Genomic DNA, 19,817 nt, shown 5'->3' with positions numbered 1-19,817 from the left:
CGCTGTCTTCTATATGTTCCACTATAGAACACTGTTGTTCAAAATCGCTCATAGATCTGTGTTCCAACAAAAAAGAGCTTCACTTCGAAAGAAATGAATTGTAAATGATGTAACACATTCCAAAAGTGCTCTCAGATAAAATAGTCTTTCACACGAAGGTTGTCGTGTTGAGATCACATGACCAGCTGTACATAACACGCTTTATCTCGATAACAACCCTACAGATGTCACCGAAGCTGTGCATCTGTTTGTTCACGTTAACTAATAGCAGTGCTATTTATATACTATTGTTGTCGTATTCATTCATATTTTGAAATTATTTTGATATTTGCAGTTTTCAATTTAAGTGCTTCTGTCATTTTTATTAGTTTTTGTATTTTTAAATTATTTTACATAACTTTAATTTAGTCATTTTTATGAGTTTTTGTTTTTATATATAGTTTAATAAAAGATTTAATACATTTGTATTTTATTTTTTAGCTATTTTAGAAATTTGTATTAGTTTTGGGAATGTTTTCAAAAATGTATATAGCTTTAAATAATTTTTTATTTCACTTTCAGTTTTGTTTTTGGAAATTTGGTTGTAGTATAAATAATAACAAGTGACAAACTCTAACATCGACAATGTTATAAAATGAACTGAATCAACATTAAGCTAAATAACGACACTGTTGTCTTCTGCAAAGCTCATTATAGTCCAATTATTAATAATTTGATGAACTTAGTGAACTAAATTAAAATGAATAAAGACACTATAGTGTTTTTAAAGCATCTTCATAGCTGAATTTGTATTTGTTTCATAATTAAAGAACTTTGCAACATTAATAAGGTTATTTTCTTGTTTATAACTGCGAATCTTCTTTATAAATACATGTGACTTGTCTCGACAAATACCGCACGTCTATAAATAGGGTGTTTCTACAATAACATCAGTAGCCGAATGTGCTTTTACATGGCATTTGACTATCACATAAAGCGTCTTTTTAATTTTAAGCGGCCTGTACAAGAGAAGACAGTCAACTTTAGATGAGGCATGTTACAATAGGATTTCTGTGTGGGCTTCTCACCTTTAAAACCACACATGCGCGCACACATTCGCGCTCCCATCTCGTCTGCTCTGTGGGGAAGCCACCTGCAGATGTTAGATGTAGAGATACAGTTTGTGGTAGTTCAAGAGTCACAGGTGTACAAAGCTCGACTTCAGTACGTCAGAAAGACACAAACACATACAGACGCAAGACCAGACGTCCACCACAGCGAGTCTTCCTCTGCACACACTAATGCATGCACTGCGGTTAGAAAAGCGGGTTACCTGGAAGGTTACCCGTTCAGTTCTTTGTGCGTCGACATCCAGGTGTGTTGTGGCACGTCTGACCCCTTGCTGTGACCTCTGCTGAATCTGTTTTGGTTTGTACGAGATAAGGTGACAATGATAGAGGTTTTTGAGTGTGCAGTGACATTTTATATGAGTTGAAATGTGTAAATGTGCATAATGTCTCTTATACAGTCGCAGGCAGTTTGGTCCGAAGGACCAGGATGAGGTGAAGATTATTGAGCATCAAACACAGTCCCTGAGACTGATGCCACACCTGGCTGCTGCTCTCGCACTTACTTTCACCACCAGGTAAATCTACTTCCTATCCACGGCCACATTGCATTGAATATGATCTTTTTATATGTAGGCGAGACACTTCATGCACCTGAGATTTTGGGGTTTTGGGTTGTCATGATATGTTGTTTCGGACTACTGGAAAGAAATTGTAATGCACTTTATCTATTTGCATCTATAGATTTCAATTATATACAAGTTTTTTTCTACATTTCAACTGCACTTACATATGTAAAAACTTTCATTTCTATTTTTATTCTGAAGGTTTTTACAGAGGGATTTGTTCATAAATCATTCACCTGATTTTATACAACATTTTATTCCTAAAATCATGGTGAAAATGTTTTTTTTTCTGTCTGTTGACAGTATTTTCTGATATATAGACTGATTTAAAAAAGAAATTCAAAATCCTTTTTTTAAAAACCTAAAAACTAATATGTCAACACATTGAAACATTTTAGACATTTGTATTAGTCTTTGGAATGTTTTCAGAATTTTATACAGCTTTGAATTACTTTTGGATATTTGGTTGCAGAATAAATAATAATAGGTGACAAACTTTAAAATTAATTGAATAAACACTGAGCTAAATAATGACACTATTGTCTTCTGTAGAGCTCCTTATAGTCCAATTATTAATAATTTGATGAACTTTGCACTATTAGTAAACTTGTTTTATAATTAAAGAACTCAGCAAAATTAATCCTTTTATTTTCTTGTTTAATACTATGAATCAGCTATAGAAATACATGACTTGTCTCGACAAATACCGTAGGTCTGTAAATAGGGCGCTTCTACAATAACTTCAGTAACCGAATGTGCTTTTACATGGCATTTGACTATCACAAAGTGTCTGTTTAATTTTAAATGTACATTTTAACATTTTATTCCTAAAATCATGGTGAAAATGTGTTTTTTATTTTCTGTCTGTTGACAGTATTTTCTGATAAATTTGACTGATTTTAAAAAAAAGAAATTCAAAATCCTTTTTTTTTTTTAAACCTAAAAACTAATATGTTGACACATTGAAACATTTTAGACATTTGTATTAGTTTTTGGATTTTTTTCACAATTTTATATAGCTTTAAATAATTTTTAGTTTCAGTTTAACAGTTTTGGATATTTGATCGCAGAATGAAAATCAATAGGTGACAAACTCTCCAACATCGACACTTATTAAAATGAATTGAATCAACATTGAGCTAAATAATGACACTATTGTCTTCTGTAGAGCTCTTTATAGCACAATTTTTAATAATTTGATGAACTTTGCACTATTAGTAAACTTGTTTCATAATTAAAGAACTCTGCAACATTAAAGGGGTCATCGGATGCGAAGGTCACTTTTTCATGTTGTTTGAACATTAATGTGTGTTGGCAGTGTATGTACACATCTACCCTATAATGATAAAAATCCATGCAGTGGTTTTTAATTAATCTGTAAAAATAATATCCCCTTTTTCAAATCGAGCCGTTCTCAGATGCCCGTCGATGTGCCTTATAACGTGGTAGTTAGGAAGTTTAGCGGTTAAACGCGGCTAAATGCAGCTAAAGTAAACAAGATCGTCATTCCACAGAGAGAAGAGAGGGGTGGGGTGAGCAGAGCTCATTTGCATTTGAAGGAACAACCCCTTAGAATGAGATGATTTTTGCAGAGCTGATTTTGGCAAGGTTAAAAGGGTGTTGTTTTACAAAACCATTGAGAATTTTTAATCAAAGTATATTAGAGACTTTTCATTAAGACCCTAAAGAATCAGATCAACTTGGGCATCCGATGACCCCTTTAATACTTTTATTTTCTTGTTTAATACTATGAATCTGCTATATAAACACATGTGATTTGTCTCGACAAATACCGTATGTCTATAAATAGGGTGTTTCTACAATAATGTCAGTAACCGAATGTGCTTTTACATGGCATTTGACTATCACATAAAGCGTCTGTTTAATTTTAAGCGTACATTTTATTCCTAAAATCATGGTGAAAATGTGTTTTTTTTCTGTCTGTTGACAGTATTTTCTGATATAGATTGCTAAAAACGAAAATCAAAATCCTGTCTGTAAAACCTTTGACTCTAATATGTCAGCTCAGTGAAACAACTGTTTTGAATCTGATTTTTGTCCAGTATTCAGATTTCAGTTATGGAATTTGACCCTGGACCACAAAACTAATCATAAGGGTCAGTTTTTTTTAAAATTGAGATTTATGCATCATCTGAAAGCTGAATAAATAAGCTTTCCATTGATGTATGGTTTGTTAGGATAGGACACAAGTTTGTTAGGCTGAGATACAAGTAATTGAAAATGCAAAAAAACAAAAATCAAAATATTGAGAAAATCACCTTTAAAGTTGTCTAAATGCAGTTCTCAGCAATGCATATTACAAAATTATGTTTTGATATATTTATGGTAGAAAATGTACAAAATGTCTTCATGGAACATGATCTTTACTTTTTGGCATAAAAGAAAAATGGATCATTTTGACCCATACAGTGTATTGTTGGTTATTGCTACAAATATTTTGTATTTTGTGGTCCAGGGTCACTTTTAATTTGATTTAACCCAGTTTGCATATTTAAACCTAACATTTCAGAAAACTGAATCAGTCAATCAACAGGGGAGGTATGGTGATTAGTTATTAGTTAGTTATTAGAAGTATAATGATAACTGTTAGTAACTAATAGTATTCTTGTGGTGTCTTGCATTAATTTAGCAGATGGTTTTGTTCAAAGAAAATTGCATGTGAGAAAAGACACAAAGTATTTAATTTCATTTTAAAAACCCAAAAATGTTAGCAGTGAATTTGTGTTAAAAAGTTTTACTTAAAAAAAACCCGCCTGCTGTGCAAGGTATTAACAGCATTTTTATTTCATCTTATGCCACAGTCACTTTTTTCATTTTTTTTTTTGCTGGTGAATAGCAAAACAAAATGAAGTTTGCATCCATGCATTTGGCAGATGCTTTTATCCAAAGTGACTTGTATTGCATTCAGTTCATGCATTGTTTGGGAATCGAACCCATGGTCATGTTGCTAGCATCATGCTGTCGTGTTTAAGCTTAATAAAAATTAATCGTTCAAATTAATGTTTAGTTATTTTCTGTAAAATTTCTGTTGCAAAATACTTTTTAATTTACACTTTTCACAGAAGCAGTTCCAGTTATCAGCAGCAAAAAAAAAAAAAAAAAAAAAATCTATAAAAGTTTTTTGTATTTCCACTTTTAAAAAATGTATTTACATTTATGATATACAAAACAAACAAACAAAAACTACAAATTAACACTGGTGCATGAGTGTTTCTAATACAAAAGCTGGGGGACTGACAGCAAATTTGACATCTTTATGTCTTCTGATTTCTGAAATCAGTGTCTCTAGATTTTTTCTCTATTTTGGAAAATTATGAAAATACTATCATGAATTTTAATACAAAAATTATATCTGCTTTCATCTCCCGTTCACTTCTGTAGAAGATTACCAACTATGACTTCCTCTTCTGAGAACCCCAGAAATGTGAAAAGGGTCCATTGCGTTTTAAATTGCAAAAACACATTTTAATTGTGAAGTAAACTTTTAAAATAGCACATACTAAATCTGTAAGTCTTTTCAAGCCACACATTAGCTTTAGGTGAGAAACTGTTTTCATAAATGGTCTGGGTAAAGTGAGTCAGAGTTTGCCTACATAGAACATCAAACTATATTAAAAACACCAGAAAATCCTCTTTTGGGTCATATGTGTCCTATTAAGACACAAAGTGTCAGTACAAAGAGCAGTTTTACTGGCCTCCACTGGAGGTCTCTGTGTTTGTGTAATTCAGGTCAGTGGCACATTCTGAGAAATACCACAGGAGAAGTATCAAAGAAAATAGGAGCTCAGATGCCTCCTTCTGAGAAACCACTGCAGATTTCATCTATTTATCTGACACATCTGTACTTTATTGGAAAATAAAAGAAACGAAAGTACAATGGTCAACCTTGTGTACAGTGAAAGTCTGAAAGAGAGATTTTGAATTACCCATGCATTCCCTTTTGTACAATTACAAAAATTATTCCTCACATATATATTTTATTTTTATTTTAATTAATTAATTTATTTACACAACATTCCTGTAGCTCAGAACACTACAGCATGATGCTAGCAATGCCAAAGTCATATATATTTATACAAAGTAATGGCAATTTAGGGTATGATGTGTTTGTATTGTATGTGCATTGTCCATATGTCCCTGTGTTTGCTCTCAGATACACTGCAGGTTTGATGGATGATGCTTTGTGTCAGGGTCAGGACCTTCAAAGCAATCGCGCTCTGCAAGCTCTCATCGCAGGACTCAAAGCCTACAGCACGTGGGAGAATGTCGCGTGTCTGCAAGACTGCCGTGAGTGTACTGGCGGCATGGTGAGTATATGTGTGTCTTTGCACCTAAACACACACATATAGACTGATACTAATGGTGCGAAGACCTAGCGGTCTCAAATGCAAACATCCTGAACTGTCAAAGAATAACTTGCATTGACAATGCGTGGACAGTGTTGACATATGTAAGTGGTAGCACTGACATGTTTTGCATGCTATTCTCAAATGCAGTTTTAAATTGGATTAAATTGGATTTATTAATATTATACATGCATTTTTTTGGAAACATTACAAGACAATTTGAAATCATTCATTCAATGATCTTATTAATAGTCTGTGTTTTTTGATGGCAGTGCTTATGGAGTGAACAGCATGTATATGTTTAAAATGTGTGAAACCACAGGGCTGATGTATACTTTTTAGTGCACATTTTTGCTTTCACACATCTGACATTTAACTTTTTTTTTTAACTCTCACAACAACACAAACATGGTAAGAAAACAGCACTTGTGTTAACTTTAGGATAGCTTTAAAAATAAATAAGGATCTCACTGTAAACAAATGGTTTCATCATTATTAGTTGTGTTTACGAAGGCAAGCATCATCATTATTATAATTCAGATTTCAAACTTTAAATAGTTTACTTTGCAGGCAGTTATTGACCAGTTGGAACTGTAAGCAACCAACTAACAATGCTTTAGCAACCGCATGCAGTATTAATGTGCTAAAAACCACTTTAGCAACCATATATCAACATCCTGGCAATCATTTACAACATTCTAGCATCTTTACGGCAAGTTTTGCACCTAACGCAGTTTCTTCAGCATTCTGTTGCGTTTATTGATGAAAATACCCAAAAAATTAATAAATATTTAATATATGGGTGAAAGAACACCTTTGCTGAGTATCACATGACCAGATGTGATACTAAGTGTACATTACAGCTTAATACGCAAGATGTTAACATTAAATTACTTACATTTTAGACAAAGTATTGTCTGTTTTTGCTGTTTCACCAATGTGAATAGTTCAAAACAAACTCTAAAAATCAATTTAATTGGGCAGATTTTGACCAAATTAATTGGTCACGATAAAGCAAGTAATTTTTATTCAGTTTTATGCTAATTGTATGAGTCACTACATTAAAAATGGTCAGATAAAGTGTTTAACACTGCAAGCTTTGTTTCAAGCTTTGTTGTGTTGATTATATAAAACTTTAAGTGGGTGATTTTTTTTTTTTTTTTTTTCCTCTTTAAAGGAACACTCCACTTTTTTTGAAAATAGGCTCATTGTCCAACTCCCCTAGAGTTAAACAGCTGAGTTTTACTATTTCAAATCCATTCGGCCGATCTCCGGGTCTTTTGGCATAGCTTAGCATAGATTATTGAATCTGATAAGACCATTAGCATCCCGCTCAAAAATTACCAAAGTGTTTCGATATTTTTCCTAATTAAAACGTGACTCTTCTGTAGTTACATCGTGTACTAAGACTGACAGAAAGTGAAAAGTTGTGATTTTCTAGGCTGATATGTCTAGGAACTATACTCTTATTTCAGAGTAATAATCAAGGAACTTTGCTGCCGTATCATGGTTGCAGCAGGCGCAATGATATTAAGTAGCCATCAACTCTGCCAGCTGCAGCTCTGCATCTACACAAACTTAGTGCCGGTCACTTTCAGGCGTTGCGTAATATCATTGCCCCTGCTGCACCCATGGTACGGCAGCGAAGTTCCTTGATTATTACGCCGAAATGAGAGTATAGTTCCTAGACATATCGACCTAGAAAATCGCAACTTTATGCTAAGCTAGGCTAAAAGTGCTACTGCCAGACCCGGAGATCGGCTGAATGGATTCGAAAACGATAAAACTCAACTGTTCAACTAGGGGAGTTGGACAGTGAATTTATTTTCAAAAAAGGTGGAGTGTTCCTTTAAAGGAATAGTTGACCCAAACATGAAAATCTGCTTAAAATTTACTCTCTCTCAGGCCATACAAGATGAGTTTGTTTCTTCATCAGATTTGGATAAATTTATCATTATATCACTTGCTCAGCAATGGATCCTCTGTAGCATGGGTCACCAAACTTGTTCTTGGAGGGCCGGTGTCCTGCAGAGTTTACCTCCAACTTTCCTCCACACACCTGCCTGGAAGTTTCAAGTATACCTAGTAAGACCTTGATTAGCTGGTTCAGGTGTGTTTGATTAGGGTTGGAGCTAAACTCTGCAGGAACACCGGCCCTACAGGACCAGGTCTGGTGACCCCTGCTCTGTAGTGAATGGGTGCCGTCAAAATGAGAGTCCAAAGAGCTGATAGTAACATCACAATAATCCATATGAGTCCAGTCCATCAGTGAATGTCTTGTAAAGTGAAAAGCTGTGCATTTGTAAAAAAAAAAACAAAAAACAAATCCATCATTAAGGCATTGATTCTGGCCAAAATACAAGTCCTCTATCCATAATATTGCTTTTTGCAGTAAAAAGTCATTTTGTCTGAATCAGTAGAGAAATATGCACAGATCAAGTGCTGTTTAAAAGCAAAACAGATTGAAACAGTTCTGAACAAACATGTTGGTCGATTTTGATGTGAGAGAACAACAGGAAATAGAGTTTTTCACTGAAGGAAGAGCTATTATGAAATATAAACTCATATTTTGGTCAGAAGTGATGGTTTTAAAGCTAAAATGACTTAAATGCTGGATTTGTTTCTATGTTAATTGATAGACTGGAGTGGTGTGGATTACATGTGGATTATTGTCATGTTTTTATCAGCTGTTTGAACTCTCATCCATTGGTGAGCAAGTGATGTAATAAATTTCTCCAAATCTAGTAAAGAAACAAATTCAGCTACATCTTGGATAGCCTAAGGGTGATTAAATCTTCAGCAAATTTACATTTGAACTATTCCTTGTCCTTAAAAGTATGTCAAATGCATGTTTTCATTTGCTCTATTTCCTTCAGCAACTTCTAAATAGAAACTGTGGTTGATTTTTCCTCCAGGGCTTCATGATGGAAAACCGCATTCCGTCTCTGAAGTGTGACTCAGACGTCTTTGTCACATTTGAGGGCGACAACATGGTCATGCTTCAGGTATTCATAAATACTACTTTAACTAGATGACACTTCACAAATACAAATAAATTCACTCACAAATTCACTTATAAATCTGGCCAGCAAGTATTGAGAGGGGGGGATGCTTGGTCACAAGGGTCATGTTTATTACCCTCTTTTTCCTTAAGGTTGTTATTTGTTGTCCTACTTATTTTGAAGCTTTCCCCTTAATATAGTCCAATATCACATTTAAATACCCATGTTCAGACAAACAAGACAGTGTAAACAGAAAACACTGAGATATCTACACGATGACCGCTTGGAGGGGAAACTAGACAAGTGGCAATTCTTTTAAAAATATAAACTGTGTCTCACAAACTAAATTGAATTAAATGGATTATGAAGGCATTGGATAATGGATTGAATAAAGGGGGTCATTTTGATGCGATTGCACGCAATTTAATCGGCAATAATGCGTTTCTAGCATAGGGGCTGGTTATTAGATAACTGCTGAGGTAATTAGGTCAGCTTTGTGAATCGTTTTATGCTGGTTCTGATTAGCACCACATCGATTAGACGCATAGGATGACACACATGCACACGTAACATGCATAGAGAATCAAACATAACGTTTGCATTCACAGCTCACCGAAGCCTAAAGACATGTATTTTCTGCTGAAATTAGATTAGCTCCTTCAGTACCAAAATAAAGTCATGCAGTTGAATCCTTGTTGAATCCTTTTAACACTAGAGAGTCTACAATCGTGGTTGAAGATTTTTGTTTTTTTATTTACCACTTCTTAAGTTTGTACATGTGTCCATCTAGTTTGGAATACTATTTTTGGAATTTTAAATAGGATGAAATATTAAGGTTACGAAGTATCTGTTTAAATTCCATATTGTAATGTTTAATGGCAGGATCAGAATTTACAAACACATTTAAAAAGCATTTAAGTATTCAACAATAATATTTAAAATATTAGTAAGCTTATTATATTTAAAATCATTATTTATTGAGTACTTTCAATTGGGATATTAAAAGTGGCTGTTTTGTCATAACTAAAGTATACTGAAATACCAAATAAGATGTTATGATAGTTTTTGGTTCAATGTATGTTCATACTAATGAATCCTTAATTTTGAAGTCAAAATCTCATAGATTACACTTGAAATATTGTTAAAATGCAATTGTTATTTATTTACCTCTGAAAAAAAAAAATAAATAAATTAAAAAAAATATATTTACAATGTAGATGTAAGCAAAATCTTAATAGGCCAATATAACCCTTCTAAATACATTTTTATTACTATGTTTCGGCAGTGACAAATTTGGTGAGAGGAAAAATATTCCAAAACTTTCTTAAAATACAATATGAGAATTAGCTGCACAATTACTAGAAATGTGTACCTTGGATATTATGAGAATTTTTGGAAAAAGACATTTTTTTTCAAGATGTTTCCAACAGAGACTTTGGACCAATTCTGTAGAATGGCTCCCTTTTTTTTTTTTTTTTTTTTTCCTAAATGTTTTTTAAAGATGTCTCTTCTGCTCACCAAGGTTGCATTTATTTGATCAAAAATACAGTCAAATTGTGAAATATTATTAACATTTAAAATAACAATTTTCTGTTTTAGTATATTGTAAAATGTAATTTATTCCTTCGATGCAAAGCTGAATTTTCAGTATCATTACTCCAGTCTTTAATGTGACACGATCCTTCAGAAATCATTCTAATATGCTGATCTGATGTTCAAGAAACATTTCTTATTATTATCGATGTTAAAAAATACTTGTTCTGTGCCATATGAATAGAATTCAAAATTTATTTGAAATAGAAATCTTTTGTATCATTATAAATGTCTTTACTGTCACTGTCAATTTAATGCATCCCATAAAGCATTTATTTCAAAACATTTTTTTCTTCTGAATATTCTACATTTACTCACCCTCATGTGCTACAAAAAAGGGACAAAATAGTATTTTAAAACTAGTTCATATGACTCATGTGCTACTGAGCGAAACTAAAGTCAGGCCAGATTACCAACTCTTCCCCCCCTCTGTACTCGAATCTCAATTACGTTTATGCACACTAAATTTGATTTCAGTGATGTCAAATGTTATTGGTTCTCACTTGTCTCATGACATTCTGTTGAAAAGCACTTTTTGTGTTCCACGGTGAGAGAATCATTTGGAAAAGCATGAGGATGAGAAAATGATGACTGTTGATTTGAGACACTCTTACTGATCATCCAGTAGGCGTGCATCACTGTGTGGGCATCATTTGTTAAAGGGGTCATCGGATGCTAGGTTTACTTTTACATGTTGTTTGAACATTAATGTGTGTTGGCAGTGTATGTACAAATCTACCCTATAATGTTAAAAATCCATGCAGTGGTTTTTAATTAATCTGTAAAAATAATATCCCCTTTTTCAAATCGAGCCGTTCTCAGATGCCTGTCGGTGTGACGTCACACCCACAGATGCCGCTCCCACGATAGTTGATTGACATGAGCGTCTTACCTAAGATCAGCTGTAACAGTCGGCCCTCTTTGTTTCGATGCCGGAGCAGGGATGTAAGTTAGACAAGAGTATCTCCGATTGAGTGATTGAGGTGTTGTGTTGCTGGATGTAATAATGAACATAGTGGTCGTCATTTACTCCTGACATCTGAGCCGCTGAAGATGCAGTGGATTACGTTTGTTTGTGAATGTAATGCGCCTCCTGATCTACATATATCCGTCTATGTTCGCACGAATCATTTGTGATCCACCTTCACTTACAGCAGAAGTGAGGATAAGGGTTTTTTTTTTTTTTTAATGAATCTTTGCGATCGCCTTTCCTAATAATGTGCTAGTTAGCAAGTTTAGCGGCTAAATGCGACTAAAGTAAACAGACTCGTCTTTCCACAGAGAGAAGAGAGGGGTGGGGCGAGCAGAGCTCATTTGCATTTAAAGCAGCCTCGACCAGAATGAGATGATTTTTGCAGAGCTGATGTTGGGAAGGTAAAAAGGGTGTTGTTTTACACTACCGTTGAGAATTTTTAACCAAAGTATATTATAGACTCTTCATTAAGACCCTAAAGAATCATATCAATTTGTGGAAAATGATATTTTTTAAGAAATAGTTTACTGAAAATGTCTTCACCTTCACGCTATATCCAAAATATAGCTTTTGTTGGTTTTTCAGAACAGATTTAGAGAAAAGTAGCATTACATAACTTGCTCACTAGTGGATCCTTTGTGGTGAATGGGTGCCGTCATAATGAGAGTCCAGACAGCCAATAAAAACATAGCAATAATACACAAGTAATCCACAATATTTCAGTCCATCAGTTAATATCTTGTGAAGTGAAAAGTTGCGTTTTTCTAATAAACAAATCCACTATTAAGCCATTTTAACTTTAAACCAGCACTTCTGGACAAAATATGAGTCCATAATTCATAATAATGCGTCCTCCAATGAAATCTCCTATTGTCTCTCATCAAAATCCACTTTTGGACTGTTTTCACTTGTGAACGGTGCTTGATCTGTGCATATTTCTCTCCTGATTCAGACCAGATTTTTTTGTTTTTTACTAGAGAGAGCAATATCATGTACAGAGGAGTTATATTTTAGCCAGAAGTTAAAAATGTCAGAATGATGGATTTCCTTCTTAAAAACACACACCTTCTCACTTTACAAGGATGTTATATAATGGATTGGAGTGGTGTGGATTACTTGTGGATTATTGTGATGTTTTTATCAGCTGTTTGGACTTTCATTCTGACGGCACCCATTCACTGCAGAGGATCCATTTGTAAGCAAGTGATGTAATGCTAAATTTCCCCAAAACGGTTGAAGAAACTCATTTACATCTTGGATGACCTGAGGGTGACTATAGCGTCAGCAGATTTTTTATTTTGGGTGAATTCCTTCTGTCATGCAGTAGTTTTTCATAGTACATGAATCTCATGATATTACCTCTTTGAATCATAAAAAAGATGGATGTATAACTAAATTCTCTTTGAAATGTGGCCTTCTTTTGAGTATTACTTCAATATTGTAAGGCTGCAGTTTTGCGGTTGCAAAGCATAACTGACAAGTTTTTGGCTATATTTGTATGGGCTCTTATTTGATTAAGTGCTTTAGGCTAATGATTAACCAACACCGAAGGTCATATTGGGGTATGTGAAAATAAAGGGTCCTGGGATTGTGGGGCCAAAGATTAAACTAAAGTCACAAGAACCGTGAGAGGCTCTGCCAGCCACTTCTCTTTCTCATTCTCACTCTCAGATGGGGATTTTTTTTGTAGGACATCAGTCTAATGACCTTATTAAGGAGATTTTAGCGCCACCTGCCATGAGGGAAATTAGCATTTAGCTCCAAATTTCATACATATGACCAACACACTGTTTCATTTGGGCTGCGTCCTGAAAGAGTGTGTCCAATTTGATTACTTTGAGAAGATTGTTTTACAGTATGCAATTGTACAGTCAGGAGTAGAAGAGGTTATTTTAGGTTTTGACGCATGTAGGGCAGAAACTTACACAATGATTATGACACAATGAGTCATTTACTCTCTGAAAAGTAAAGGGTAAAGAGACTACACTGTTGTTGTACTGCTGCACATGGCAACAAAATTTTGTTGGTATCCCACATTTTCAAACATTCAGATAAAACAAGAACATAAATATAAATATAAAAATGTCAATGTAGATTAAAAGTTTAAAAACATACAAAATAGAACAGTACAGTAAAAAAAAGAAAGAAACAGACTATTTACAGTGTGCAATGCAATTACAAATATAATTTATAGATGGTAACCAATCATAGCGTTTCTGTGCAGGTGCTTAAAAGTCTTAAATTTGGATCTAAATTAAATTTAAGTTGATAAAATTAAATTCAGTTCCTTAAATGGTACAACAAAGGTCCTGATTATAATTTCAAAAGGTCTTACATTTAGGGACGAAATGACAAAATTCACAAAATGGCTTAATGTGAGGATTAAACTTCAAAAGGCTGTGATTTCATTGAAGAAACATGAGCTGCATGATTCAAAGTTAAAACTCGGGAGGCTGTTTTATATTAAAGTATCTCTAAAGGGAACCTTCAGAAAAGTATCAATGGCATTTTTAATTTAATCTTAGGGGCCGTTTACATGTCAGCGTTTTCAACCAAAACCAGGAAACTTTTTATGCATTTTGCCTGTTCGTTTACATGACAATGGCGTTTTGGAGACTGAAAACGCATAATTTTGAAAACAGTTTTCAAAGTACGTTTTTGAAAATGCCACCATTATCGTTTTTGTGTAAACACCCAATCTTTGAAAACGGTGACGTCATGCACGTGCATAGTACGTGTAAAGTATGTAGGCAGTACGTGTCTATTTTAAAGGCAAGCGCGAACAAACAGCATGCCAACTACTGGCCTGGCATATGTAATACAGCATTTTTGGAAGTTTTCGCGGATATGTGTAAACACGAATCGTTTTGAAAACACTGCTGTATATGTGTTAAACTTTTTAAAACTTTTCCATTTTTTGACTACATCGTTGTCGTGTAAACGTAGCCTTGCCTGTGATGTCTGATAAAGTAACGTTTGTGAGTGCAGCGCTGCTTTGTTAACAGCCATTACAGGAGAAACCACTATATTTTTGATGCTACAAAAGCGCCACCTGCTGGCAGAGAATACATTTCCATTTTTAATCATCCCATCTGCTGTTTTTGTTCAGACCAATGTGAAAGTCAACACATATTTTTAAGCAGCAAACACGCAGTTGTAAATGTGAACCGGTGGATTGATAAGAAGCTAATGTGCCTTTAAAAAATCTAAATAATTAAAACAGTAAGATAAGATATATATATTTGTTTAATTAATATAATAATTTATACTTTTGACTCATCCCTTTTCTTAAAAATGCTTTAAAGGCTGAAATGTGAAGTTTAACATTATATAACATTTTCTGAATTGTAAATCATGTTTTTCACAGTCATTTTACGGTTTAAAGATGACATATCATAAAAATCTGACTTTTTTTGTGTTTATGTGCTATAATTGCTGATGCATCCACCAACCCACAAAACATGAAAAATGACAACCCAGCATTTTTGGTTTGGTAATCCTTTTTTCCGTAAGCATGTGACAAAACGAGCTGCTCAGATTTCGCTCCCACCGTGATATAGAAAGAGAATTTTATTGCAATATTACTGCTCCTTAATCTGCACATTTCCGCCAATGGCACCACCATTGTGTTTTTGCAAGCGACAACGGTGTACCAGTTCTAACGCCATGGCAAAAGTTCGAGCAAAGCATGCTAACGGTTCTGTCATTAGCCACACAGATGAGCACAGAACACTAGAGTCCCAGACTCAAAAGAGACAAGAGAGCAGTGGATTTATTGACTTATATACTGTATATTACGCTGCTGCCGCACAGATCTAATATAAACATGCAGTTTCTTTCCCAGCTGTTTTCCTTCACATATATAAATGACTGTTGTTGCAACACTTGTGTGTTTTTACAGTTTTTCTCAGTCGCTTTGGTGCATTTCTCAAATCATCCTTAACATTTGCAAAGAAGTATGTGCATTTCTCAAAACAATTCGTACAAACAGCACAACACAATGGATTACCTGCAAAAGCCTGTAACTCACTTAAAATCCTTAGTTCATCTATCAAAATATGCACGTCAATGAGCATATCAGTGCCATCAGAATGAAAAGTCCTTGTGTCATTGTGCACAAACAAGATAGTAAAAATGTTTAGTCATGTTGTCAATCAAACAGTGTACTCTATTAGCATTACTTGATGTAAACTATGGCAATAGTTTGCATGCCAGTTACTGTATTGAAATGCAGAAGGCTGCAATCTTTATGTGTGCCATATATCCATTTCAAAAGTACAAATGTACTCATTACTGTATGTGAGATATTGTTTGAAAGAGACTGGATAGGACAAAAAAAGAAAAAAAGAAAAGAAAAAAAACACATTACAGAGTCATTGTGATAGACAAGAAAAAGAAATATCCCTGATAGTACACGTACATCACTAAGACATCTATTTTACATCTACATTTACAGAGTGTTCGCTTGCCTGCACTTTTCCTACCAGGTGTCAAATAGACTTTTATTAGATGTCTTTGCTGTTTATGATGTTTATGATTTAGAGTGTATGTAAAACTGACATCTTATAGATGTCTGTCAGATGTTTGTACATGGCAGATGGACAAAAGCGAAAATACAAAATTAGAAAGACAAACACAGGAATCACCCCTTAGGCAGAACTTTGCTTTTGCATACAGCACTGTATGAGAAATTTTAGAGAACTGGTTTGTTATTGGTTAATCTGCATTCCCTTGTTAGTGAAAGATGCATGGCAAATTTACAAATAGACTAACAGAAACGTGTAGAAAATATACTTGACATTTTATGACAACTATATCAACCATTTTGCATTTAATGACTTGTACGATGAACTAATGACTACACTGTAAAAAACAATTTGTTGAGTCAACTTAAAATAATTTGTAACCTGGCTGCCTTAAAATTTTAAGTTCAGTCAACAAAAAAGTTTATTCAACTTGAAATGTTAAATTATACTAAGTGACAACTTAGATATTTGAGTTGAATCAACTTCAGATTTTAAGGCAGCTGGGTTACTTACCCATCTGTTAAGTTTAGCAAACACAAATATCTAAGTTGTTCCCTAGTACAACTTAACATTTCAAGTTGACTAAACTTATTTTAGTTGACTGAACTTAAAATTTTAAGGCAGCAGGGTAACAAATTATTTTAAGCTTGTTTTTTATTTTTTACAGTGTAGATGTTTTGAGGGGCAAGACTATTGCACAGAGAACTATACAATTCATTTTAAGCAACATGACATTAGCAACTGATAATGTAGGAAAACGCAGACAAATGTACATAATCAATTGCATGAATGTACCAAAGCAATCGCAACTTGTTCAAAAGAATGAGAAACTGCTATTATGATGTGCACAATTGACTAGATGATGTGGAGGTTGAACAAGAGATGTTTGAATTTCATTTCAGATTTGAGAAATGCACCAAAGCGACTGAGAAAAACTGTAACATAAACGTGTGTATTTGACAGTTTAAGCTCAATAAGGCATGAAAGAGAACTTAGTTTAGTACTCACATGTTGTGTGACAGCCACTTTCTGTGCACGTGCTTCGGATGTGTTCGCTAAAAAAACCCTATATCAGAAGTTTGAACTGATATGGCTTTAAAATGCATGATTTCAGCATGATAGACATGATAATCGAAACCAAACAGATGTTTTTACCAGCGTATCTGAGGTACAAGATGTGAAGGCACAGCCCAGTTCTGAAGAAGGGGGCGGGGAGCAGCAGCTCATTTGCATTTAAAGAGACATGCACGAAAACTGCGTGTTTCTTCTTCCACTCAAAATGCATTTTAAAAATTATATAATGAGTTATTTTGAGCTGAACATCACAGACACATTCTGGGGACACCTGAGACTTTTATTACAAATTGTAAAAAGGGGCATAATAGGTCTCCTTTAATATGTTACTGTAGACAGTGCCCTACACCACTCAGTGTTATTTTTATTTGTGCAGGTTTTGAAAGAGGGCTCAAAAAGCCTTAAATTTAATTTTCAAAATCCTGCAGATACCCTGAATCAAGAAGAGTTCAAAAATTGTACAGCTCTAGAAAAAGAAAAAAAAAAAAAAAAAAGGTCTTGTAGCATGAGAGTGTGCATGGTGACAGGGATCTCTAATGATTTTGAGGGTTCTCCTCCGACATCTGGACAAATGGTAACTGTATACCAATGATATTTTATGCCATTTTAATAACTTGTTTCAGAGCGCTCGTTTTCAGAGCTTCTTCTCTTGTACCACTACCAGGATGTGATGCAATATGTCAGACACTCATTGCACATCAGTAAAGGTTCACAAGAAGTTTCTGAGGCAATCTTAGATTCTTTAATCTTCTCAGAAGGTAAACAAGTTGATGTGCTTTTCTAATGACAGTGTGGGTGTGTGTAGACAAAAAAACACCCCTGTAATGTTCAGCCCCAAGAAGACTTTCTCCACAGCCACTCCATTTATAAGCACAGGTCCCAAAATCCACTTTAAAATTTTTATGTCTTGGTGTTAAGGATGAGATTATTGTTGGAGCGCCAGACTATCAGGTTTTGTAATCATGCATTTTGTAATTGATTTTTGTCATCATCATTGTTCATGATCAAGCTGATGACTGTTATGTCATCTGCAGATTTTAAAATGATGTTTGTTACATGGGCAGGTAGACATCCTGGGAGCGGTTGGTTAAAAAAAGAAACTCTGGAGTTGTGTGTTTTTAATTTGTGGTGTTTTATAGTGTAATGTTGTGTTGATTGTATGATCCCTTGAGAAACGCTAATGATGGAAGGGAAGTTCTAACAATTAGGATCACACCTTTACACTAAGGACAGGGTGGAGTGGCCTAATGTATGTAGGATACATTGTGCATTGTGTCCTCCAGTGAAGACCCTTAATGCAAAGTTGATTCTACAGTCAATATTAGTCTCTACTGTAATCCAAAATGGTGCAAAAGTGTGTCAAATAATAAACAAAGAAAAAGTAATGACCACACTACAAGTGCACATTCAACAGAATTAAGCACTCTTTTTTTTCACATGGTTTAGCGGATGCTTTTATCTAAAGTGGCTTATAGTGCACTATAGGAACAAACCTGAGTTTAGGGTTTTACCCTGAGTTAGCAGGAATTGTAATTTTGAAAGGGGGTTAGCATTACTCTGAACCCTTAAGTGTAGCACTAATAAGTTCAAGTATCAGTGATTTTTGGTATGGTAGTGCTACTTGTTTTGTTTCCTCCTTTAAATTAATTGCTTGTATTTGTGTTATCCTTGTTTTTATGAACATTTACTTTTAAGCATTTGTCAGACAATGTTGCTGGTGCCATGCTCTCTTATTTGAGCTGTAAAAATGCCACTTTGGAGTCATTTTTAATTAAAGTATCTGCTAAATGAATAGATGTGAATGTGTTAAAAGACCAATTAAATGCATTTCCCAAGGATGCCTGCATGATAGTTCAATCAATCACCCCTTTAGTGTACAATGAAGCCTTTCAGTTACCAGTCTGTATTTGAGAAAGTGGTCTAGACATGATATTTTTTATTAATGTGTACCCAAACAGTTTATTTACCCTTCAGCTTGTCATCAGCCAGTTTTGTGTTGTTGTGCATGTGCAGGTGGTGGTACGAGAGCTGCTGACCCAGTACACTAAACAGATGGGGAACAACCTGGTAATGGGACTGATTAGAAACTGGACCACCTCACTGTCAGACAGCCTCAGAACCAGGTAAGAGGACAGACAGATAGCTAGACAGAACAAAAGACAGACTTGAAAGGATAGATGAAAATATTAAAAGTATATATGATCCCATAGATAGATAGATAGATAGATAGATAGATAGATAGATAGATAGATAGATAGATAGATGGACGATAGATCGACAGACACAGGACAGACGGATGGACAGCCAGAACGATAGATAGGACAATAGAATGAAAGAATGATGGATGGATGGATGGATGGATGGATGGATGGATGGGTGGGTGGGTAGACGGATGAATGGATGGACAGACACATGGACGGATGGACAGCCAGAATGATAGATAGGATAATAGAAAGATAGGACAATGGAATGAAAACATGATGGACGGATGGAATGAAAGATAGATAGACAGACAGACGAACCGACAGACGGACCCATGGACGGATGGACAGCCAGAACGATAGATAGGAAGATAGTACGATAGATGGATGGACGGACTGACGGATGCAT

The 19,817-nt window shown here is 34.6% G+C and overlaps 1 protein-coding gene across 1 annotated transcript in view; it reads left to right on the top strand.

Annotated features, from left to right (window-relative positions):
- acoxl (acyl-CoA oxidase-like) overlaps positions 1–19,817 on the top strand; it is a 64,632-nt gene that overhangs the window by 10,071 nt on the left and 34,744 nt on the right. Inside the window, exons 11-14 of the mRNA XM_051125944.1 lie at positions 1,508–1,624; positions 5,847–6,000; positions 8,955–9,044; positions 19,221–19,330. Of these exons, the coding sequence (XP_050981901.1) occupies positions 1,508–1,624; positions 5,847–6,000; positions 8,955–9,044; positions 19,221–19,330 (471 nt within the window). The remainder of the gene's footprint in view (positions 1–1,507; positions 1,625–5,846; positions 6,001–8,954; positions 9,045–19,220; positions 19,331–19,817) is intronic.

This window comes from Labeo rohita, chromosome 13 (assembly GCF_022985175.1).
Source record: "Labeo rohita strain BAU-BD-2019 chromosome 13, IGBB_LRoh.1.0, whole genome shotgun sequence".
Lineage (NCBI taxonomy): Eukaryota > Metazoa > Chordata > Actinopteri > Cypriniformes > Cyprinidae > Labeo > Labeo rohita.
Note: the sequence above shows the minus strand (reverse complement) of the source record. Positions and strands in the feature narration are given on the sequence as shown.